The sequence below is a fragment of the Helianthus annuus genome, chromosome 15, assembly GCF_002127325.2.
Source record: "Helianthus annuus cultivar XRQ/B chromosome 15, HanXRQr2.0-SUNRISE, whole genome shotgun sequence".
NCBI lineage: Eukaryota > Viridiplantae > Streptophyta > Magnoliopsida > Asterales > Asteraceae > Helianthus > Helianthus annuus.
The window spans coordinates 106,058,865-106,080,570 of NC_035447.2; the positions used below are offsets into that span (position 1 = coordinate 106,058,865).

Genomic DNA, 21,706 nt, shown 5'->3' on the forward strand with positions numbered 1-21,706 from the left:
AAAATGTAGTTGATAAACGTAAATAATATAAGATATATTATTTTTCCAACTATGTGTCATGTTTGAAAAGTGGTCTTCGTGATCAACTATTTATCAGTTTCTGTAGGTTTTTGTATTGGGTTCACTAGGACTTCTGAACCAGTTTTCGTCTCAGTTTGGTTATGGGCCCGTGATATCATATTTAAGTTAGGGGTTGTTTGTTTACCTCTTAATGGGGCTCTTAATGGTTCAGACCGTTTGTTTCACGAGCACATGTCGGAATGGTTCAGACATTTGCCTCTGAATGGTTAAGCATTATACTAAGTGTGAATGGTTAAGACCTCTAATCTGAATTGATTAGACATTTGCCTCTAAACGGTTACGCATTATACTGCCTCTTAATGGTTCAGACCTCTTAATGGTTAGCACTCAATGGTTCAGACCTCTTACTGGTTCAGCACTTAGTTATTCAGAAGTTGCCAAACAGCCCCTTAGTGACATAGCTAGTCGTTAACTAAACCAATTTGGCGAAAAATACCATCAAAACCAGCCAATCCGGACCCTGGGCATCACTAACAAGTAACAAACAATATAACACTCAACTTTCTTGTATTTATAACAAAAATAAGCACAGCAGCATTCATGCTGAAGAGCTAGATGAAAAAATTCAAGAATTGGGACATGTGATCATCCCGAAAATCAAACTATGTTACTACCCAACCGTGTTAGTGACCCGTTTTCCAAACCGTACATTTTGCCACCGCTAAATGTGGCAAAGACGAAAAAGCTTGAGTACTTTTAATCCATTGAAATGAGAAAGCATAGTACGGCGATCATTCTAACAACAAAAGGATAAATAAGCTTAAACTGTAATTCTAGTTCCAATTCCATTTCCGGTTTCAATCCCAGTTTACAATTCCATTTCTATTCAGAATCGTGCAAACACCAAAAAAACAGTTCATGCATTGTCATCAAAAAAGCAAAATCCCTTTTCCCGCCAAATTGTTTCGAAAATCCAGAATCTCCTGTTGGTTCAAAACAAAAACAAAAAAAAGTGTATATATATAAAATTCAGTTACATAGAGACAAGTAGGCATGAAGTCATTTGATTCATGACGTAAATTTGTGTGCTTGCTATGAGCCTATGACCAACATGCTATACATTTAATCTAAAAGTAAATCAAAGTGCAAATGTACTCACTATTTTCTGGAACCAAGTAGACCCCCAGTAGACCTGTAACAACAAAGTAGACATCATAATAGATTCTACCAACTGTAATTGTGTAAATCAGTCAAAATTACAGTGTCAAAGAACTCCTGAACCACACAGATATATAATTTGTCCTATTTAAAATTTAGACCAAATTAATTATGATCCAAATTGATCGATATGGGTTGTGTTTTATCTCAAAACGGGTCAAGATATTTATAAAAAAAAAAAAAGGTTAGCGATATGGGTTTGGATCAAATAAGTCAAACATAACAAAAGAGTTGAAAATTGTCCAAAAATCATTCTGTTCAGATATTTAGATCATTATCGTAGTAAATACTTTTCAGCTTTTATAGTCCTAACATATTAAAAAAAAAACACTTTTCTAATGGAAAATAAGGCCTATGCAGGCCAACCCAGCCCGGCCCGTTTCGGCCCATACCAAGTAAATGACTTGTTTTAACCTGTACAAAAAGTCAAATAAAACATTACCTGCCCTGCTGTTTCCCATGGTAATTAGAACCAGGCCTCCCGCTGTTAATAACCTTGCCTTGAGACCCCAAATTAGGTCTATCAAGATTTGTTCCATTACCATTCACCAATATTTGTTTCACTTGATCATTATGTTTGCTCAAAACTCTCACACCTACAGGATTAAACGAAACACCATTCGAGTGATGCGATTCACTAAAAAATGAATTTACAGACGGGCCCTGCTTTAGTCGGGTTTGGGCCATAGGGGTGACAGCAACAGAAGACAGTAATGATGGGTGAGAAGCAGCAACAGTGGCCGCACGGATTTTTGCACGAGCCACCATACCAGCTATGATTTCCTGTGCACCCTCTTGCACTTGAATATAATCCCCTTCAATGACAAACAACTGAAAAAAAATATACATATAACTTACGTTACTCGTGCTAGAAATTACATGATATAGTTTTTACTTTTTACTGTCAAGACAACATGAGCTTGCTTACTTCAGGATGACCACGCAAAAAAGCATCGAGTTTTCCATGTTTATTCTCGTAATCTGACCAACGTAGTGGGGCCAGCATTTTTGTGAGCCGACTAAGAAGCTGTCAAAAGGTATTGAATAACAAGAAAACAACGGTTAATCACACTACAATTTATTTTAATCCACTTACTTGCAAACAAGTTGATTTGGGTTGTATTTATGTCAATCTATGCAGTTAATAGCGGTAACATGTGGTTATCGATCCCCATGTAAAATATCGGTGCTGATATTATCGGCGATATTGACCAATATATCACCGATGTTCCCAATATCAGTACCTTTCTTCTTAGTTCTTCTATTCATCTTTCTTGTTATTGTTGCTATTAGTGTTTTAAGTCTTAATTGTTAATTGTTAGTGTTTTGCAAGTTGCAAAAGGTTAATTTGTTAATGGTAGGAGAGTATACTGAATTGTTAGTGTTAAACTGCTATACATATAAATTCTGCATGATATTAAAATTACCGATATCCCACCACGATAACCTATATCTCGTATATCGGTCTTTGACCGATATCTGATTTTTTACCGCAGTAACTGCTTAGATGTCAATCAGGTCAAATACAAAATCTTTGCTGCAAAGTGACCAGATTAAACCCCCTTAGAAAGTCACCCACGGTATTTTTAAGTGCATAAAACCTTCTAACTTGTTATTATTGTAAGATTTAATAAAATTATTGTAAAAACAATTCTTTCAGTAGTCATAATTAACATATCAGTAATTTATAAAAAAAGAACTACAAAGGTAAAAACAGACTAAGGCCTCCGAGTCAACTGTTACCCGACCAAAACTATAAATAGCCATCTGATGAAACTGTTACTAACCGTTGAGCTGATTTGTATTCTTCCACCAGAACCAGGTGGAATTGTGCGAACAACACAAGCTAGCAAAGTTTCTTCGTCAAATAGATTCTCTGCCGTCTTTCCTACTGAGAAACTATTTCCTATAACGCTATCCACCTTGTTCGGTGTGACGTCACTGATCTTTACTGCCTGAATACCTTGAGATGCAATGGCAGCAGAACCGCGCTGTTCTGTGCCAGAATTTTGAGCTTCAACTTTATGATTAGACACAAACTTTACATTGTGTTCCTGTGTTTTCCAAATTGAAGATCAGCATAACATATTATAAGTTAAAACCAGTGATCTTGTGAAATGAAACAGTTATTAAAACAAACCTGATGTGCACTGTCGTTGTCAGAATGATTTAACCGCAAAGAGCCATGAAGTTGAGAAGTGATTTGTTGTAAACTCTGCTGTAAAATGTAATTTATAATTTGATCCAACAAAAATAAAACAAAATATGTCATAATACCTGTTCTGTCTCATTTGTTGAAGATGGAACGACATTCAAAAAATCAGAACCCAAAGTTTGTCCGTTTACAGATGCTTCATAATCATAATTAGTTTCAGGTCTCAAAAGACTGAGATCTTTTTGGGAAGGATGTTGTTCATGGTTTTGCATCTGTAAAACTTCAGAGAGAGCCTGAAAGAAAAGTAAAAAATAAAAGTAAATAAGATAATGGTTGAGAACATCAGAAATCTTAAGGTGGCAATTTCATTTACTTAAAAAATGGATTACTGTGGGTTATTGTTTTATCTACCACAGGTAAAATTAAATAAAAATAGCTAAAAAATGGATCAAATACTCAAAACAGGTCCACGGTTAACGCATGTGTCACCCAAAATTCTCTTATTAATTAATTATTATTATTATTGTAGTATACTTAACTAAAATTTTAATCATATTTACAGAACTTGCCCGTTTTTATAAATATCAATGTACCTGTTGATTCTGCCAATGTGGGATAGATGAACTTGCAGCTACAGAATGGAACTGGCCAACATGAGATTGAACAAGATGGGAATTCACATTCTGAGGGTGATGGAATATAAACGGATGCAGTTGTCCAGATGGAAAATAAGTCGGCATTCCATGCAACGACTTTGAGGCCATTTGAACAGTAGGAGTATCCTCAGTCTGAGATAAGTCAAAAATACATTCTTGATGCGAATAAACCAATGATATGACTTGAAATAAGTCAATATAGCTTTTACCCTAACTTGAAACCAAAAAAAAATGAAGATCCCTTGTGAAATGAATATTACATCAAAGATACCTGTGAAGGGACAGCATCGCCATTTTGGAGACTCCTTGAATCACCATCAGGGTTGGTTCCTACACTAGCTTCCAATTGGCTTCCAGTTCCATGCACTAAATGAGATGTTTCCCTTGCATTAGTTTGATTAGCGCGTGTCGAATTATTTCCACTTCTTTCTCTTGCCTCAGATAACTCAATCTCAAGCTGGTGTAGTGTGTGAAGATGAAGCCTCTCCATCTCAGAAAACTAACACATATTAATACCATAATACATGTTATTATGTCGTGATTCAGTATTAGCTATTAAGAATATACTAACTGCTAAAGATGAACTATTTACTTAATATAAACTCCTAATGCACATGGTGATGTCATACATTGTCTGATGAAAGAACTGGCAAGAAGATGAACAAATCAAGCAGGTATGAGTTCACACAGGTCAAGTACAATTGAGCTAAAAAAACCTGTCCTTTTTTTTGTTTTTTAGTTATTGTGTACTGTTATAATCACAAAAACAAAATTGTTACAACAATAATCTAATATTCTAACGATTATAGACACAATACTGTTTCGATTAACAATCTGAATCTTTGATAAACACGATTTAAAAGGTTATATGTATTAGAAACAAATTTGTCGTATTGTGGTGCCGGGTCTATGTCTCTTCCTTGGAGACATAGGTTCGTGCCGGTTGTGTTTTTATAAAAGTTTACCTTTCAAAAAAAAAAGAAACAAATTTGTGAAGACTTTCAACTTATTTGATGCATGTGATCCATTTGAGATTTTAAAAAAATTCTAAAAAACACACATACCCACAAACACAGCAAAATCTGTCTACATACAAGTAAATTTGTCAAAACTGACCCCTCTATCTAATAGTGATTATTTAGCAATAAGCCAATAACCATAGCCAACATTTGTGTGAAATAATCAACCAGCTATAACTATCCGAGTATGAACTGTAGTTAATGCTTTGATATGTTAACAAACCTGTCTCTGGCAACCAATCCAGAGCTGATTGTATTGTTCTGTGCGTTCTCGCAGTTCAGCTTGCAATGAGTGATTTGTAGTTGACTGCAAAGCATCCATCTCCTGAGCTCTTGCAATCCAAGCTTGAGCCTCCCTTATTTGTTCATCTTTATATAAGATAGCTTCTTGAGCAACTCTATGCTGCAAAAGATAACATAAATTACGACAAGCAAAGAGAGAATAAATCTAACATTCTGACCACAAATCAATCAAACAAACAAGCTTTGTGATGTTTCTTGTACCATTCTATATTACAAAACCAAATAGCAAATACAGTACCTGTTCCTGCAATTCTAAAAACTGTCTTTCCTTTTCTTGAACGTGTTCTTGTAATTCATGGATTTTGTTAAGATGTTGAGCTCTTTCAGCTTCCGAATTATCACGTTCTCTCCTGAAAATGCATATACCACAACTCAGATTCACGATCATCAAACTTGATCCATGCACGCAAAATGTGAAAAAAATACATAGGGGTTTTTAGATGTACCTAAAAGTTGCAAGTTCCATATTTTGCTCACGTAAAAGGTCCTCTTTAGCCCATGCCTATAACAATGCAAGATAACCACTATATAAACAACAATGAATTAAAAAAACAACACAACAAACGTTAAGCACATACCGCTTCATGTTCCAACTTAATCACATGAAGCTCTTTATCCTTATCATCCACAGTCCTTTGCAAGTCCATTATAGCCTTTTCCCTTTCATGTAGCCGTTCCTGTATACAAAAACATTCTAGTAAGCCACAAACTTCCATGTAAAGTAGTATACAAAACACAACATTTCCAACTAAAACAATCTATCACACCTCAAGCTTGACATTTGACGCAATGTGCTCTTTAATCTGCGAATCAAACCGCTCCTGCATCCCCATCACTTCCGATCTAGCTATAAGCCTAGCTTTGATATGAACCTCCAAATCCTGAAGCTGTTCCCTTTGCTTCACAACATCATCCAAACGCAACTCCTGTTCAAAACCTCCACTAACCGTAATTGGTTCGCTTCGCTGATGCACCTTAACAATCACAAAATTCACACTCAGGATCTATGTAGTTAATATCCCGATATATCACCGACATATCAGTAATATATATCGGTTATCGGTCACCTGCCGAGATACCGGTGCAAAATATCGGTCATAATATCGGCGATATTGACCGATGTTTGACCGATATATCACTGATATTCTCGATATCAGTACCTTTCTTCTTAGTTCAACCATTAGTCTTTCTTCTTATTGTTGCTATTAGTGTTTTAAGTCTTAATTGTTAGTTGTTAGTGTTAAATGTTAGTGTTTTAAGTCTTAGTCAGTTGCTACTTGCTACAATTGTTGGTGTTTTGCAAGTTGCAAAAGGTTAATTTGTTAATGGTAGAAGGTATGCTGAATTGCTAGTGTTAAATTGCTAATATTTAGCATGATGCTAAAATTACCGATATCCCACCGCAATAACGGTATCTCAAATATCGGTCTTTAGCTAATGATCAAAACCTCCACTAACAGTTAATTAAAAACTCTAAAATAAATCAATAACACAACTCAAAACTTCAATTCTAACACAATCATACCTCATAAATCAGTCTCTCATCACCTTGCCCTAGCTTCACACGGTCCAAATCCTGATCGTAAACAACAAACTAAAGTAAATACAAAACCCTAAGCCCTAAACTAGCCCTAAACTAGCGCTAAAATAGTTCTAGAATAGTGAACAGCGAGTGTTTAAGCGTTAACTGTTAATCTAAACAAATTACCTCATGATGATCGGAAACAACACGCCATTCTTTCCGAGAGGACTGAGATTGAGACGACGGCACCGACATCGGAGCAACACTAGCGGCCGCGTCCATCGGAGATCGGAAAAACGGCCAGCGGTGGTTCCGATTAGGCGGCGGAAACCCTAACGGTAAGATCAGATGGAGTGGGGATGATGAAACCCTAGGTAGAAGAGTGTGAATTGAGGGGGATCTGAGTAGAGTGATGGAATTGAGGGTTTTAGGATAATATTTTGGAGTGAAAATTAGGGGGATTGTGGAAGAAAGAAGACATATAGGTATAGTGTAGTGTGTGTATATGTGGAGAGATGATTGGGGGAAAGTTTGACGGAGGATGAGCTCCCGCCATTTATATCCATGCCGGATTTAGGATCACCTTTACGCCACGCGCCTTTATGGTGATAGTGTATCACACTTCCTTTTTCTTTTAGGCTATAGGGTGTGGTCATGACCCTCATGACCACCATGACCCTCCATGTTAGTGCCACGTAACCCATCTCTTTTTTTTGAACGGCCAACGAATCCTCCAAATGGGCTACTGGCGAAATTCACCACATCGGGATACACTCGCCTTCCGAACCGGGGAAAACCCTCACCTAGGGCCGAAGCCTGTGAACACTCGCCCGAAGGCACGACAGTGCGGTGAGGTAAAACCCGCTCAGTTCAAGGATCGAACTAGCGATCGCCGCCTACTCGCCTAGTCTCCCATCATCACCAGGTGCCGCAGAAACTAAATGCTAGGGGCAGGAATTGAACTTGGGTCACTTGGAACACAAGGTCTCTCCCTTACCACTCCACCACTAGCTCATTGGCCACGTAACCCATCTCTAATCCACCATCCAAAACCACTACCCTAAGGGTGTAGTCATGACCCAAACCACTAGCCACTTATTTATTTTAATTTATTTTTGTCTAAAGAAAAAAGGAAATGATTTGTTGAAAAATGGAAAGGAGGACCATGGTTGCCATGGTTTAATCCATGCAAACCATGGTGGATCAATCAAGGGGATGGTGTAGCATTCCATTCATGTTCCTAGGTGGCAAATCATGTGCCAACCATGACCCCCACACCCTATAGCCTTAGGGCAAGGGTCTATTTTTTGTAAGGGTGTTCAAAAATATGTTAAGGAGTAAACTTTCCTGTTTGTTCGTTTTAATGGTTTTTGTCTTAATTTTTTTAAAAATAGTCATTTTACTCCTTAATCTATTTAACTTTGCTTTAAAAAAAAAACTATTTAACTTATCTCTATTTTAGTTCATGTCTCAAACGACATCTATTTGCAACGTTAAAAACAGTCACATGCCCCTCACATGAGGGACATTTTAGTCTTTTCCCATATTTTTTATATTTTATTATTATATATAATAATACATATATAAAACACATACACTTTATCTCTCTTTATTTTCTCCCTATATATGCTCTCTCTCCTCCATCAATCAACCTCACTGTCAACAACCTCCCTGCCAACAACCACTATCCTGCACCATCAGCTACCGACCACCGCTAACCACCACCTGCCGAACCCACCACCCACTAACCTTCTGGACCTCCTCATCCGGCTACTCAACAACTGAAACCCGATCACTTCCAACACAGGCAAATCAAAACCTACCTTACAATTCACCAAACACAACTCCTTTAAATTAGGAAAACACGAAAACAAAACGAGTCAGATTCAATTATCAACGTGGTTCGCATGGAAACCCTCATCGCCGCCACTTACCCCTTTTCAGATCTAAACCGATTTATGTTCCGGTTTGAAGATTAAAGATGAAGTTATAGTATTTTAGATCTGAGTTGCCAGACTACCTCCATCATTGTCATATGAGTTCTTTACTTCTGTTGCTTGCCATAGTATTTTAGATCTGAGTTGAAAAACCCTAATTTTGGGGGTTTTTTTATTTGGTGGGGGATGAGTGGTCGTAGGAGGTGGCTGTGATGGTGGTCATAGGAGGTGGCTATGATGGCGATTGTAGGAGGTGGGTTCCTGTGAGGTGGTTGTGATGGCGGTTGTGGGAGGTGGGATGGTTGGGTGGTGATCGGTGGTGGGTGGTTGTGGTTAGTGATGGGGAAGAAAGAGATAGATTAGTAGAGAGAGAAGAAAGTGTCTGTGTATTACAGATTTACAGCCATTGATGTGAATTTTGATTTTTGAAATACTAATAAGTTATTAAATGTTTATGTATAAAATTACTAAAATGCCCTTACTTTATACTTGAAGTTACCAAAATACCCTTTCAGTTAGCAAACAACTTGGATGGAGTTAGAGGCGGGAAGCAAAATGGGAAAAACATAGTAAACTATTGGAGGAAAATGACCATGTTTAAAGGATTTGGGCAAAACCGTTAAAACGACCAAACCACAGGGAGCAAAACCGAAGTTTACTCTATCTTAAAATAACACTTTTAGTGTCCAAATTTGAAAATTACACTTTTGCTCTCTGTGGTTTGCTCGATTTGTTATTTGGATAACCCCTGTAGTGAATGAATGTTAGTTTTCTTAGTTAAGTACATGTAAAATGACAAAAATACCCTTAATATAAAAACAAATAAGACTAATTAAAAAGTTAGATCCACCACTCACTTCATATCCTTCAATTACAGCAAACCCTAATTCCAACTTCATCTTCTTCAAATGTCACCCACCACCATCAACAACCTCCGCCATTACACTAACATCAAAAAACTACAATCAACCCAATATACCAACTGTCACACCCCAACCGATGGCGGAATCATCGGGGCATGACACTGAGCGAAACAGATTGTCTAGAAGTTTCCACAACAATTATCATTACAATTTAATTTAATTAATACGTCCCATACCGTATCCCAAATAATAAAACAAATTACTACAGATAACAACTAATCAAATATTTTGTTCCGACAACTCAGATAAAAATATAAGTATTGTTCAATCGCTTCTAGAGACTCGATCTGCAAGATCTACAGACAACTATGCTCTAGACGCTTATTCTAAGCTCGCCTTCCTAGCAGATAAGCATCCTAATTGCCTGCCACATACGTTAAAATAAAGTCAATACATAAAATGTAAAGGTGAGCATACAAGTTTGATAATAGCATATAGAGTTCGAAATAGTTTACGCTTAACCAGCACGTACACAGAGGAAAACGAAGCATGTTAATTATCGACATGGATCTATCGATACCAATGACTGCGGGTTGACTGTCCGAGACAGTTCGCGATACATGATTACCACCGTAATCCATGTAAGTAATTGTCCTTAACAACCCCCGTGTGAACGGGTGCTGAGTCCAAACTATAGTACTACGTCGTTAAGGCAGGTAGACAGCATTCCACGTGTAAACATAACAACAAGCATTCATTTAGTCACGTAATACATGCAGTACGGTTAGCGTTTAAATAATTGAGTAGTGTGTTCGATTGTGATTTTAGATAAGTAACGTATGTAACACCCAAAATTGCTAAAGCGAAAAGGGTTCGAGTATACTCACAGCGATTGATTGATGGATTGAAGGGAGCGCTTGAGAGTAGGGTTAGCCTGAATAGTTCGATAGTATAACGATGAGTAACGCGTTAAATGGAAACAAGTGATGATGGGTCGAACAACCTGGTCGATCGAACTGCAGGTTCGATCGAACGGGTTGTTCGTTCGGTTAGACAGTTCGTTCGGACAGCCTATTCGATCGGCCGGTAGGCTCGATTGGTTGGACTGTTCGAGTGGATTGTTTCTTCCCTTGAGTAGGATGTGTTTGTGTATGATGGCTTGTCCTTTTGAGGTTTTCGTTGTAGTATATGAGAACATTGAAGTGTTCTTACCTTTCAGGTCGATCGATCGAACGGGCTGTTCGATAGGCCGGCTTAACCAATCGGTTAGACACTTCAGTAGTAAGTCCTCAGCAGGATGTCACCTGATCGAACAACATGTTCGATTGGGTGGCACTCCAATACATCAAACGAGTTGAAAATCGATTAAGTGTTGAAGCATAGTATCTCATGATACGAAGAGTAATTCAACCCAACCTGTAGTTCGATCGAACAACACTTCGTTCAATACTAGACTTCATGAAACTGTTAAAGTGTGGGGCCATGTGCTAGCCGATCGGCTGGCTTGGTCGATCGGCTGTCATGTCCGATCGGTTGGGCTGTTCGTTCGAACAGCCTGTTCGATCGGTCAGCATTCTGACCTGGTCGGCCTGTTCGTCTAACACTTGGCTGTTCTGATTGTTTGACGTTATATCGACGTATTTTGACAACGAGCTGAACCATGGTACCTTCATTCGTACTTGTTTCCCCTGCTCGAACAGGAATCACCCAATGTCCGGCCGGTGAACGATTCGGAATGGTAGTTTAACGTTTAACCCGAAATCGCTGAACCTCGTAGATAGAATCCGAATCTTGAACCACACAACCATTAGAATGATTAGTGAGTTGGCTCAAGCTCCGTTTCTACCGGTTTGAAGACATTGAGTGTAAAAGAGTTGAAAGAAAGTTGGAAATCCTTCTTTCAATCCTTCACACCACGTAAATGTTCAGATCTGTGATAGATCTTAGTTTGTTTATGTGGAAATCGGCTAGATCCAAGTGATTCTTGGTGGATTGAGGCCAAAACATGAAGTTCTTGAAGAACACCATGATGACATCATCATAGAACACTTAGATCTTGATGATTTCATGGTTAGAAATCAAGATTTGAAAGATAGAAAGGTGTAGGAGTGTGCATAGATAAAAAAACGTACAAGTTTTAGGATGAAATCTTACCGGGATTGAGAGAAATCTGAGAAATAGTGAAGAACATGAGCTGGTCGGTCAGAGGGTTTCCAAAAGTGGAAAGAATGACAATGACAGGCCTATTTATAGGCTTCCAAAAGGGGAAAGAGCTGGCCGATCGGCCAGGCATCCCGATCGGACAGCCTGCTCGATCGGACGGTCCGTCCAATCGGCTGGGCTGTTCGATCGGCTAGGAGCCTGATCGATCCACAACTTGCTTTGAGTGTTCGGTGCGACGATTTCTGATATTTCGATTTCGATTGAAGACGATACGAATACGATAGAGTTTCCTATTCAAATTACTTTTAGTCCCAACCACTATATCTACATACAAGCATCTATATTTCACACTATCCTTTCGCTACCATTCATCATGATTCGATTTCGATTGGGTTCGATTGAGTTTCGAGTTTCGATTCGATTGATCACCACACATAACATAAAGTAAACACGCACAGGTAACACGTAAGGCACACACACACGTAATATAATACCAAATTCGCATAATTCGAGTTTCGAGTTCGATTGATGATTCGATTAGCTGGTTTATTGATTGATTAACTTTATCGCATTGTTACTTCCTACTATTCACAGTCGTAAAGCGTTTCGCGTCGATTAAACATTCGATTCGATTCTATTACTTTGATTAACAACACTTATTCCACATAATACAAAGAACAAAACATAGAATAGACTAATTACAGTCAAGAAGTCAAACTTGACTTTGACTTTGACACTCGGTAACACGGGGTGTTACAGCCTCCCCTTGTTTAGGGAATTTCGTCCCGAAATTAGGCTCCAAGCTGCACAGCACCGTGAATGTTTTACCAATTTCTCGCTTCAGATCTTCATTTAAACAACTGCGGCTACTTAGCCTTCATGTCGCTTTCGAGTTCCCAAGTGAACTCCGCGCCTCGTTTGCCTTCCCATCGGACTTTCACGATAGGGATGCGCGAGCGTCTGAGTTGCTTGGTTTGGTGATCCATGATTTCGACAGGCTTTTCCACGAAATGCAGCGTTTCGTTGACTTGAAGGTCGTCGAGAGGTACAACTAGATCATGATTAGCTAGGCATTTTCGGAGGTTCGACACATGGAAAGTTGGGTGGACGTTACTAAGTTCCTCCGGTAGTTCGAGTCTGTAGGCGACTTTCCCGATTCTTTCCAAAATCTTAAAAGGTCCAACATATCGAGGCGCTAGTTTCCCTTTCTTGCCGAATCTGACCACACCCTTTCAAGGTGATACCTTTAGGAGTACGTAGTCGCCAACGTCAAATTCAAGGGGATTGCGTCTTCTATCGGCGTAACTGTAACACCTCGAAATTTTGTGTCCAATGATGTGTTAACACGTGTCATTTGTTTACACGTGGCATCTATAATAAATAAAGGACTAATTTTGACGAACCTTGAAAGTATATAAATTCGAGGGTTATAAATGTCAACAAGGGTAAATATACTGTATAGTATCCCTAAATAATGCTTAAACCTTCAATCGAATAAATTACAGATCGTACAAAAATAAAACGCGGAAGAAAGTGAGAGATTACAAACTACAGGGGTTAACTGTGTCAACATGTTTAATAATACCTCTGAGTGACCCTTTAACGTTCCAAAGACTTTGTAACGGTATTATACCCTCACTAAAATAATATATATGAATTTCGCGAAGTTTCGATATGAAGCGAGAAAGTTACGATCGAATTCGTAGAAGAAGGGTTAAAAGCGTCAACAGCGAAAGTTAAGGCTTTCCAATATAATTAATAAATAAACCGGGGACTTAATAATGCGGGTAATTAACACGAGGCCCCTATCGGTAAATAACCGAGGGCCAAACCGCAAAGTTACCCCTTCAAAACCGAAAGGTCAGGCGAATCATTACGAAAGATTTCGTTATTAATGGCCAGATTCTGTAATAATTACAAAAAGATTTAAAAATTCAGAAAATATGACCTTAGGCGACCCGCGTAAGGTTTCAACATAAGTTGAGGCGGGCCGCGAGCCTCCTCTATTTCGCGTCTGATTTTTGAACTTTAGGCGACCCGCGTTAAAATGGCATGGAACTCCCATGCGGGCCGCGTAAAGTGCCCAGATGCAGAAACCTTGTAACTACTTGGCTTTTGGCTCCTTTGAACGATCATTTGATCAATTATGGCAGCATGGGTGCCCCTACACGACCCATACATCTCTAGGACACATGCCACTGATCCACATTCATCCCTAGCATGAGTTGTAATGATCTTGGAGCTTGTTCTTGGCTATAAATAGCACCTTAGTGCTCATAACCTTCATCACACTCAAAACACACTATCTGATCATTCTAAGGAGCTCTCTAGCTTTTCTTCTGCTCTATAGTCAAGAACACAACCTCTGTAAGTGATCTCACCCTTTGTGGTGTCACATTTCCATAGTTATAGCCTATAAACGCAACCGTCGTAACTAACGGTTGTCATTGCAATATCTTGCAAACGATTCAGTCTTATGACGAATCAAAAATGGTTATGAGTTGGTATTTATGTGGGTATTAAACCTCTAAAATGGTTCCCCCTGATCACCACTCTAACTATGTCAATTATCGAGTCAAACGTGCGGTTAAAAAGTCAACAGAAAGCTATTTTAGCGATTTATGCATAATCTGTAATGTATATGTTATGGAACCTGTTTTGACAATCATAAAACATGATAATATGTATATAAACATGTTTGCGCTCGTTTGAATCGATCATTTACTATATAGAACCGGTTCGGAGCCGAAAGTCGCAAAAGTTTGACTTTTGCTTTGACTTCAGTTCTGACCCATTTTAGTGAGGTATAAATATACCTTAGGACTCTATTAGGACCAGGTCACATGTTGGTATAAGCCTCTGTGGTCGGTTCATGAGTTATCCGAGTCTTTAGAGCATTTCCGTCATTCGCCTAAAAGTTGACCGTAACGGCCTTTTAAAATATAAAACAAGTATTTCGGACACGTGAAAGGACCAAAACCTTGCTTGTTATATTATAAGCATGTCCCTAAAGTTTCACGTCAATCCGAGGTCTAGAATGAGAGTTATGCTAAAAGGCGCACTTTTAAGAAAGTTTTACAATTAACGGCGCAATTAGCATAACGCCCATCTAACCCAAGTTTTCGTCACCAAAACTTTTACCCACTGTGGTAAAATAATATTTTGGGAATTTTAAAGATTTTTAATAATTTTTACCTTGCTCATAACCTGCGGTTATGGCTACGGTTCGGTAAATACCGAATATGCCCTTTTTGGCCAAAACGGGAGTTCTACAAGGTCTTTTGACCCGATTCCAGTTGCTACTGATTTTAAATAATAAATAAAGTATTTTAAGCTTTATAAGCTGTTCGGGAAACTCAGATTTCCTGTAGAACTCGAAAATCCCTTTTAAAGTCTTTAAAATGACCGAAAAGCCCCTACGGGGCATAATATAAACTTAAACTCGTTACGGGCATTACGGAAGGTATCCTACTGATACCAAAATACTTTTAAGGCATATTGACTTAGGAAATAAGCATACGACTCTTATGGTTAACCGTTTCGCCTATTTGCGCACACGGTACGGCTCATGGAACTAGCTTTCGTGCAATAGCCGATACGGGTCAAATTATATTATTTGAACCCCAAAATCCAGAGTATGAACTTTAAACCCATATAAAACAAGTCACTGAACTTGTTGGGTCCAAATCATACTCCATTCTCGGTTTTCGCCTTTTCGTGCGAATTAACCATATCTATATATCGGAATCAACCGGTTTAAGCTACGGCTAATACAAGGACCGTTAGGATTCTAAGAGGTTAATTAAAACCTTCGTTCCAGATTAGGAGCCCCAGTAAAAGCTATCGGTGACTTGATCTAAATTAAGGATTAATACTTGCAAAGGTAAATACTTTTGACTTATTTCCCCTATATGGGCTTGGGTTACGGTATATTAATACCGCTTGATTGAGCACTATATTCGTCCACCGCTTAGGTGGATAACTAAATAATATGATTGGCTCATTTAAACAGTTTTGTTGCTTGTAAGCCTTTGGGGGGTTTAATGACCGTTGTCCCGGATATCCTCGGCATCATTTTACGAAATGGCCACGACCATCGACATCCCGGTGTAGGCGTACACCCGGTATAAAGTGTCGACATTAAAACTAAAAGACGTAGCCGTTGGTTTCTGTACTACGGTTTTACGCAAACGTGGTGTGTCTATAAATCTTTAACCCGGCACGACCCGGGCTACTGAACGCATAAAAGAACATGTAAAACGTTCACAAGATCATTATGAATTTTCCCAAGTTATAAAAGAGTTTGTGCCTTGTGCATTCAAATCAATTTTAATAAACATTTTCAAATGTGTCAGTTGAATGTATTTACCAGTGTAAACTGACGTATTTTCCCCAAAAAGATTAAGTGCAGGTACCTAAACGTAATTGGCTGGTATTAGCTCCCTAGCGTCGGGATAAGCCTCGCAAGCTTGATTGCAGTATCTAATGGAACAATACTTTACCTTTATTTACGATCCACTGTGGATATTCAACTTCTGTAATACATTTTGATATTACAATCAGAGGTTGAAATTATATATTTAAATTATGCTTCCGCTGTGCATTATATAATTATGTGGTTTGACTATATTGTTGCCAACATCGTCACGGTAATCCCCCACCGGGCCCACCGGTGAGACACGTGGAAATCGGGGTGTGACAGGTTGGTATCAGAGCCAACATTGAGTGAATTAAACACTATCCTATTGTGTTTAATCTCAATAACACAATTGCACATACTTGAGTCTAGACAAGAACTTAGGACAAATTCGGACTATTACTCCTTTTTGTCTTTATTTTCGGTTTTGATTTTTAATAAGTTTTGGAGCAGGAAAATGCCACCTGTTATATTCCGAGGAAGAGGAAGGGGACGAAGAGGCCGAGGAGAAATCGTGACACATCACGATAGCGAGGCTGGACCATCTGGTACAAGACATCCTTCGATGACACGAAGCGAAGAGCCACAACGACGAAGAGATCTTTACGAACCAGCGAGACATTCCACTTCGCACAGCTCGACGCCATCCTACCGGCACTCCTTTGGGCCAGATTCAGAAAATAATCCCAACAACCCACAACCTTCCTTCATACCTCTACAACGTTCGGTATCGCACCGAAACTACGACGACCCTAGTCCATACTACGTAGCTCAGTTTAATCCGGCTGACTACATACGGGAACCTTCAGGTTTTGTTCCACTAGGACCACAAGACCACTTTTCTGAAGATCCCATGGAGGAAGATGAGGATCCAACTGAACCAGCTCGTGGTACGCCCACGCATCCGATAGAAGTATCTGATGGATCTTCATATCATGGTACGCAATATCAAGGCCCAGATAGCTTTATGGCCTTGTTTGACCGACATGAGTGGTACAACACACCATCTCATCAGACACAACAACCGAGACATCCACAGGATCCCTCTGAGGATTCACGCTTTGAGGCAGTTACGCCACCACCTCCGCCACCGGCACAACCAGTAATACCTGATCCGCCGAGGCGTAGGAGGACCAATGCTCGTATGTCTACACGAGGAGGAGGGGGTAACCACTTCAGCACTCCTCGACATTCTAGTAGTAGCCACTATCCGCCACTACATGAAGAAGGACCTTCAAGTCCTATACAGGAGGCGAACTCCGCACCTACTGCACGAAATTCGCCACCATTTGGGTATGACCAACCCATACCTGCTTATACGGGTCCGACGGCTTACAACCCGTTTGAACCGTCACAAGCACAATACAACTACGGCTATGAGCGCGACCCATATGTGGTGTCGGCAAGATACAATGCGCGCTACCCTGACGGAGCACATGGAAACATGGGACCACCGGATTACTCAGCTCATGGGTACCCGATACCTCCCAGACCTCCAGTTCCGCATCAAGCGCCGCAACCACGATTTTCTCCTCCTGAACAGGAAGAAATACTCCATCGACTAGATCGTGTGGAGAGAGAGTTCGAGGAAGAGAAGAAAAGCCACCGAGGATTTCTCAAGGGCTTGGCGAACCTACTAAAGGGCAAAAAGAAGAAACGTGACCACTAGCCCTTAATAGTAGTACTACTGTAATTTCTACTTTGAAATAAGTCCCTGCGTGGACAACTTATCGTATTTCAGTCCCTACGTGGACTTATCTTTCGTCCTTGCATGGACACCTATCTTATATTAGTCCCTGCGTGGACTTGTCACTTATTTTAAAACCTCTATGGAGGTATGTATTATTTGAAAGACCCGTTTAGGGCCATATGTAATTGTATTTGAAATTTCGGAATGTATGTTATGAGTTTGTTTTAATATATATAAAAAAATAAATCAAAATCATTCCTTTTACATTGATCTGCCTAAATAAAGAATCTTAAGGGGGTGAAACCTAGCTTGGGATCTTTTAAGATCAGTCAAGATGGTACGACCTAGCTGAAAAGATTCTGATTCCCTGTTAACCTCTGTACGCATGTTAACATTCATGGCAGATGTGATTCGTTAAAATCACGCACGTCATTCTTATACAATAATCCTTTGAGGATTTCAAAACCCAACTAAATGATATATAAATCGTGGGTTAAATCACCAATGAAGGTGATCAATACTAAAACATCCATTAGTGATGCAGTGCCTACGGGCCAGAACTATTAAAACATCCATTAGTGATGCAGTGCCTACGGGCCAGAACTATTAAAACATCCATTAGTGATGTAGTGCCTACGGGCCAGTATTATAAAGACATCCATTAGTGATGCACTGCCTACGGGCCAACATATAAGAACATCCATTAGTGATGCAGTGCCTACGGGCCAGAACTATTAAGACATCCATTAGTGATGCAATGCCTACGGGCCAGTATTATAAAGACATCCATTAGTGATGCAATGCCTACGGGCTAATATTATCAAAACATCCATTAGTGATGTGGTGCCTACGGGCCAACCATATTAAGACATCCATTAGAGGTGTAGTGCCTATGGGCCATAATAATTGTCTTATAAGACAAAAGGCAGTAGTAGTCTATGACTCTCTGTCAGAAAGAGATAAAAGAACTACGGTTCAACTCTCTATGCCTTTGATTCTCTGAAATCTCGGCTAACATTATAAAACATCATCATGATTAGGCTTTATGCCGCCAATACTATTTATATAGTTGAAATAGGAGATATTCAGATCCTAATATATAATGAAATAATAAGTTAACCAGATATGGTCTCTGTACCATGGTTGACAAATTGTCATAAAAGACAATCACATAATAATCTCCTAAATTAAAATTTTGTTATCTTCTGTAACAGATTCAAGTTACAATGGCGGATCCCAACAGAGAGAACAGCCACACGAATGAAGATGACTATGACAATGCGTCAGTACATTTGACAGGCGCACAGCTAAAGGCTCTAATCAACAATGCTGTCCAGGCAGCTATTGATCGTCAAAATACTGAGTCTCAAGGCAGATCTGTGTCAAAACCACCCTCTAAACCAAAGACACACTCCAAACCACCCTCTGAACCCAAGAAAGATGACGACAAGCATTCGTCTACTGAGCACAGCGTTCACCGCGATAGAGAATATACTGATGCGTCCAGTGCTAAGGGTTGCACCTACAAATACTTTGTATCATGTAAGCCCCGTGAATTTACAGGGGAGAAAGGTGCGGTTGACTGTATAACCTGGCTGGACGAGATGGACACGATTGTGGACATCAGCGGGTGCGCTGAGAGGGACGTGGTTAAGTTTGTGTCCCAGTCATTCAAGGGCGAGGCCCTGGCGTGGTGGAGAGCTCTGGTGCAGGCTTCAGGTAAGTCTGCCTTGTACAAGATGTCATGGGGGGAGTTTATTACCCTCATAAAAGAAAACTACTGCCCTCAGCACGAGGTTGAGAAGATTGAGGCTGATTTTGTCTCACTGGTGATGACAAACCTGGATTGTCAAGCTTATCTGACAAGCTTTAACACTATGTCACGCCTGGTGCCATATCTTGTGACACCAGAACCAAGAAGAATTGCCCGATTCATTGGGGGCTTAGAGCCGGCGATCAAGGCCAGCGTGAAGGCCTCCAGGCCGACGACCTTCAGGTCAGTTACTGACCTCTCCTTGTCTCTTACACTTGATGCTGTCCGTCTGAGGGCACAAAGGAGCAAGGAGGCTGAAAAGCGAAAGCGTGAAGATGATACCTCACGAAAGTCCGGTAAAAAGCACCGTGGAAACGGTGAGGGCAAGAAAGGGTCGGAGGCAAGGAAGGAGGGGCAAGCTGATGGAAGACCTCACTGCAAGGTCTGCAAGAAACCTCACTCCGGGAAGTGTAGGTTTGCGTCTGGTTCACAGTCGCAACAAAGGACTCCACCCTGTGGGCTATGCAAGTCCAAGGATCATAAGACAGTGGAGTGTAAAAAGATTAAGGATGCAACCTGCTTTAATTGCAATGAAAAGGGGCACATAAAGAGTATTTGCCCGAAGTATGCCAAGAAGGCAGAAGAGACTAAGAAGACAAATGCGAGAGTTTTTCGCTTGGATGCAAAGGAAGCGGTCAAGGACGACAATGTGCTTACAGGTACTTTTCTCGTAAATAATATATTTGCAAGAGTACTGTTCGATTCTGGCGCTGACAAGTCCTTTGTAGACCAGAAATTTTGCCAACTACTAAATATGCCAATCAAAACCCTTGACGTAAAATACGAAGTAGAATTGGCAGACGGCACGATAGAAACCGTCTCTACTATACTAGAAGGGTGTGAAATATCCATTAGGAACCATTCTTTTCCTTTATCTCTACTTCCCTTCAAATTGGCGGGTTTTGATATCGTGCTAGGCATGGACTGGTTATCCCATAACCAGGCCCAAATCATTTGCGGCAAAAGGCAAATAGTTTTAAAGACTCCGAGTGGTGAATCTCTTACCATTCGAGGGGATACGCATTACGGATTGCCCGAAGACGTATCTATGCTGAAAGCTTCAAGGTGTTTGAACAGAGGCTGTGTAATTTACATGGCTCAAGTGATAATTGAAGAACCAAAGCCGAAGATCGAGGATCTTCCTGTCATTTCTGAATACCCCGAGGTTTTTCCTGAAGAACTACCTGGTTTGCCACCAGATAGACAAGTGGAGTTCAGAATTGACATCATTCCTGGAGCAGCTCCGATAGCAAGAGCACCTTACAGATTAGCGCCAACGGAAATGAAAGAACTGAGGACCCAGTTGGATGAACTACTGGCGAAAGGTTTTATCAGACCTAGTTCATCTCCCTGGGGAGCTCCTGTCCTATTTGTAAAGAAGAAGGACGGATCGATGCGGTTGTGCATCGACTACCGAGAGCTGAATAAAGTTACCATAAAGAATAGATATCCTTTACCAAGGATCGATGATCTGTTCGACCAGCTGCAAGGAGCAAGCTACTTCTCCAAGATCGACTTAAGGTCGGGTTATCATCAACTAAGGGTCAGAGATGAAGATGTACACAAGACTGCATTTAGGACTCGCTATGGTCATTACGAGTTCCTAGTGATGCCTTTTGGGCTCACAAATGCACCGGCTGCGTTCATGGACCTCATGAATCGCGTTTGCAAGCCATACCTGGACAAATTCGTCATAGTCTTCATCGACGATATCCTTATCTATTCCAAGAATCAAAATGACCACGAGAAGCACCTTCGTTGCATTCTCGAATTACTACAGCGTGAGAAACTCTACGCCAAATTCTCGAAATGTGAATTCTGGCTACGAGAAGTTCAGTTTTTAGGACACGTTGTGAGTGAGCGTGGTATCCAAGTGGATCCCGCTAAGGTAGAGGCAGTCATGAACTGGCAAGAGCCAAAGACGCCTAC

General features: G+C 40.1%; 1 protein-coding gene across 3 annotated transcripts; it reads right to left on the reverse strand.

Annotated features, from left to right (window-relative positions):
- Positions 1–764: 764 nt before the first annotated feature.
- On the reverse strand, positions 765–7,441 carry LOC110912094. Of its 3 annotated transcripts, none has more exons than XM_022156764.2 (16): positions 7,081–7,440; positions 6,898–6,948; positions 6,140–6,346; positions 5,951–6,049; positions 5,819–5,874; positions 5,611–5,722; positions 5,293–5,472; positions 4,322–4,549; positions 3,988–4,182; positions 3,517–3,687; positions 3,380–3,454; positions 3,027–3,293; positions 2,168–2,266; positions 1,682–2,070; positions 1,181–1,213; positions 765–1,004 (listed from the first exon to the last, which is right to left on the reverse strand). In XM_022156764.2, coding segments are annotated over exons 1-16 (2,259 nt in total). In that variant the 5' UTR covers positions 7,177–7,440; the 3' UTR covers positions 765–1,003. The 3 variants fall into 3 exon arrangements, with proteins under 3 accessions (XP_022012456.1, XP_022012455.1, XP_022012457.1); XM_022156763.2 differs by having other exon boundaries at positions 3,380–3,457; XM_022156765.2 differs by lacking the exon at positions 6,898–6,948 and having other exon boundaries at positions 3,380–3,457; positions 7,081–7,441.
- Positions 7,442–21,706: the final 14,265 nt, after the last annotated feature.

Coding starts and splice junctions, on each gene's coding strand:
- LOC110912094 (XM_022156763.2), bottom strand. CDS start 7,176: ATGGACGCGGCCGCTAGTGTTGCTCCGATGTCGGTGCCGTCGTCTCAA. Junction 5,723..5,818: donor ATGGAACTTGCAACTTTTAG/GTACATCTAAAA, acceptor ATGCATTTTCAG/GAGAGAACGTGATAATTCGG. Junction 3,458..3,516: donor CAACAAATGAGACAGAACAG/GTATTATGACAT, acceptor TACATTTTACAG/CAGAGTTTACAACAAATCAC.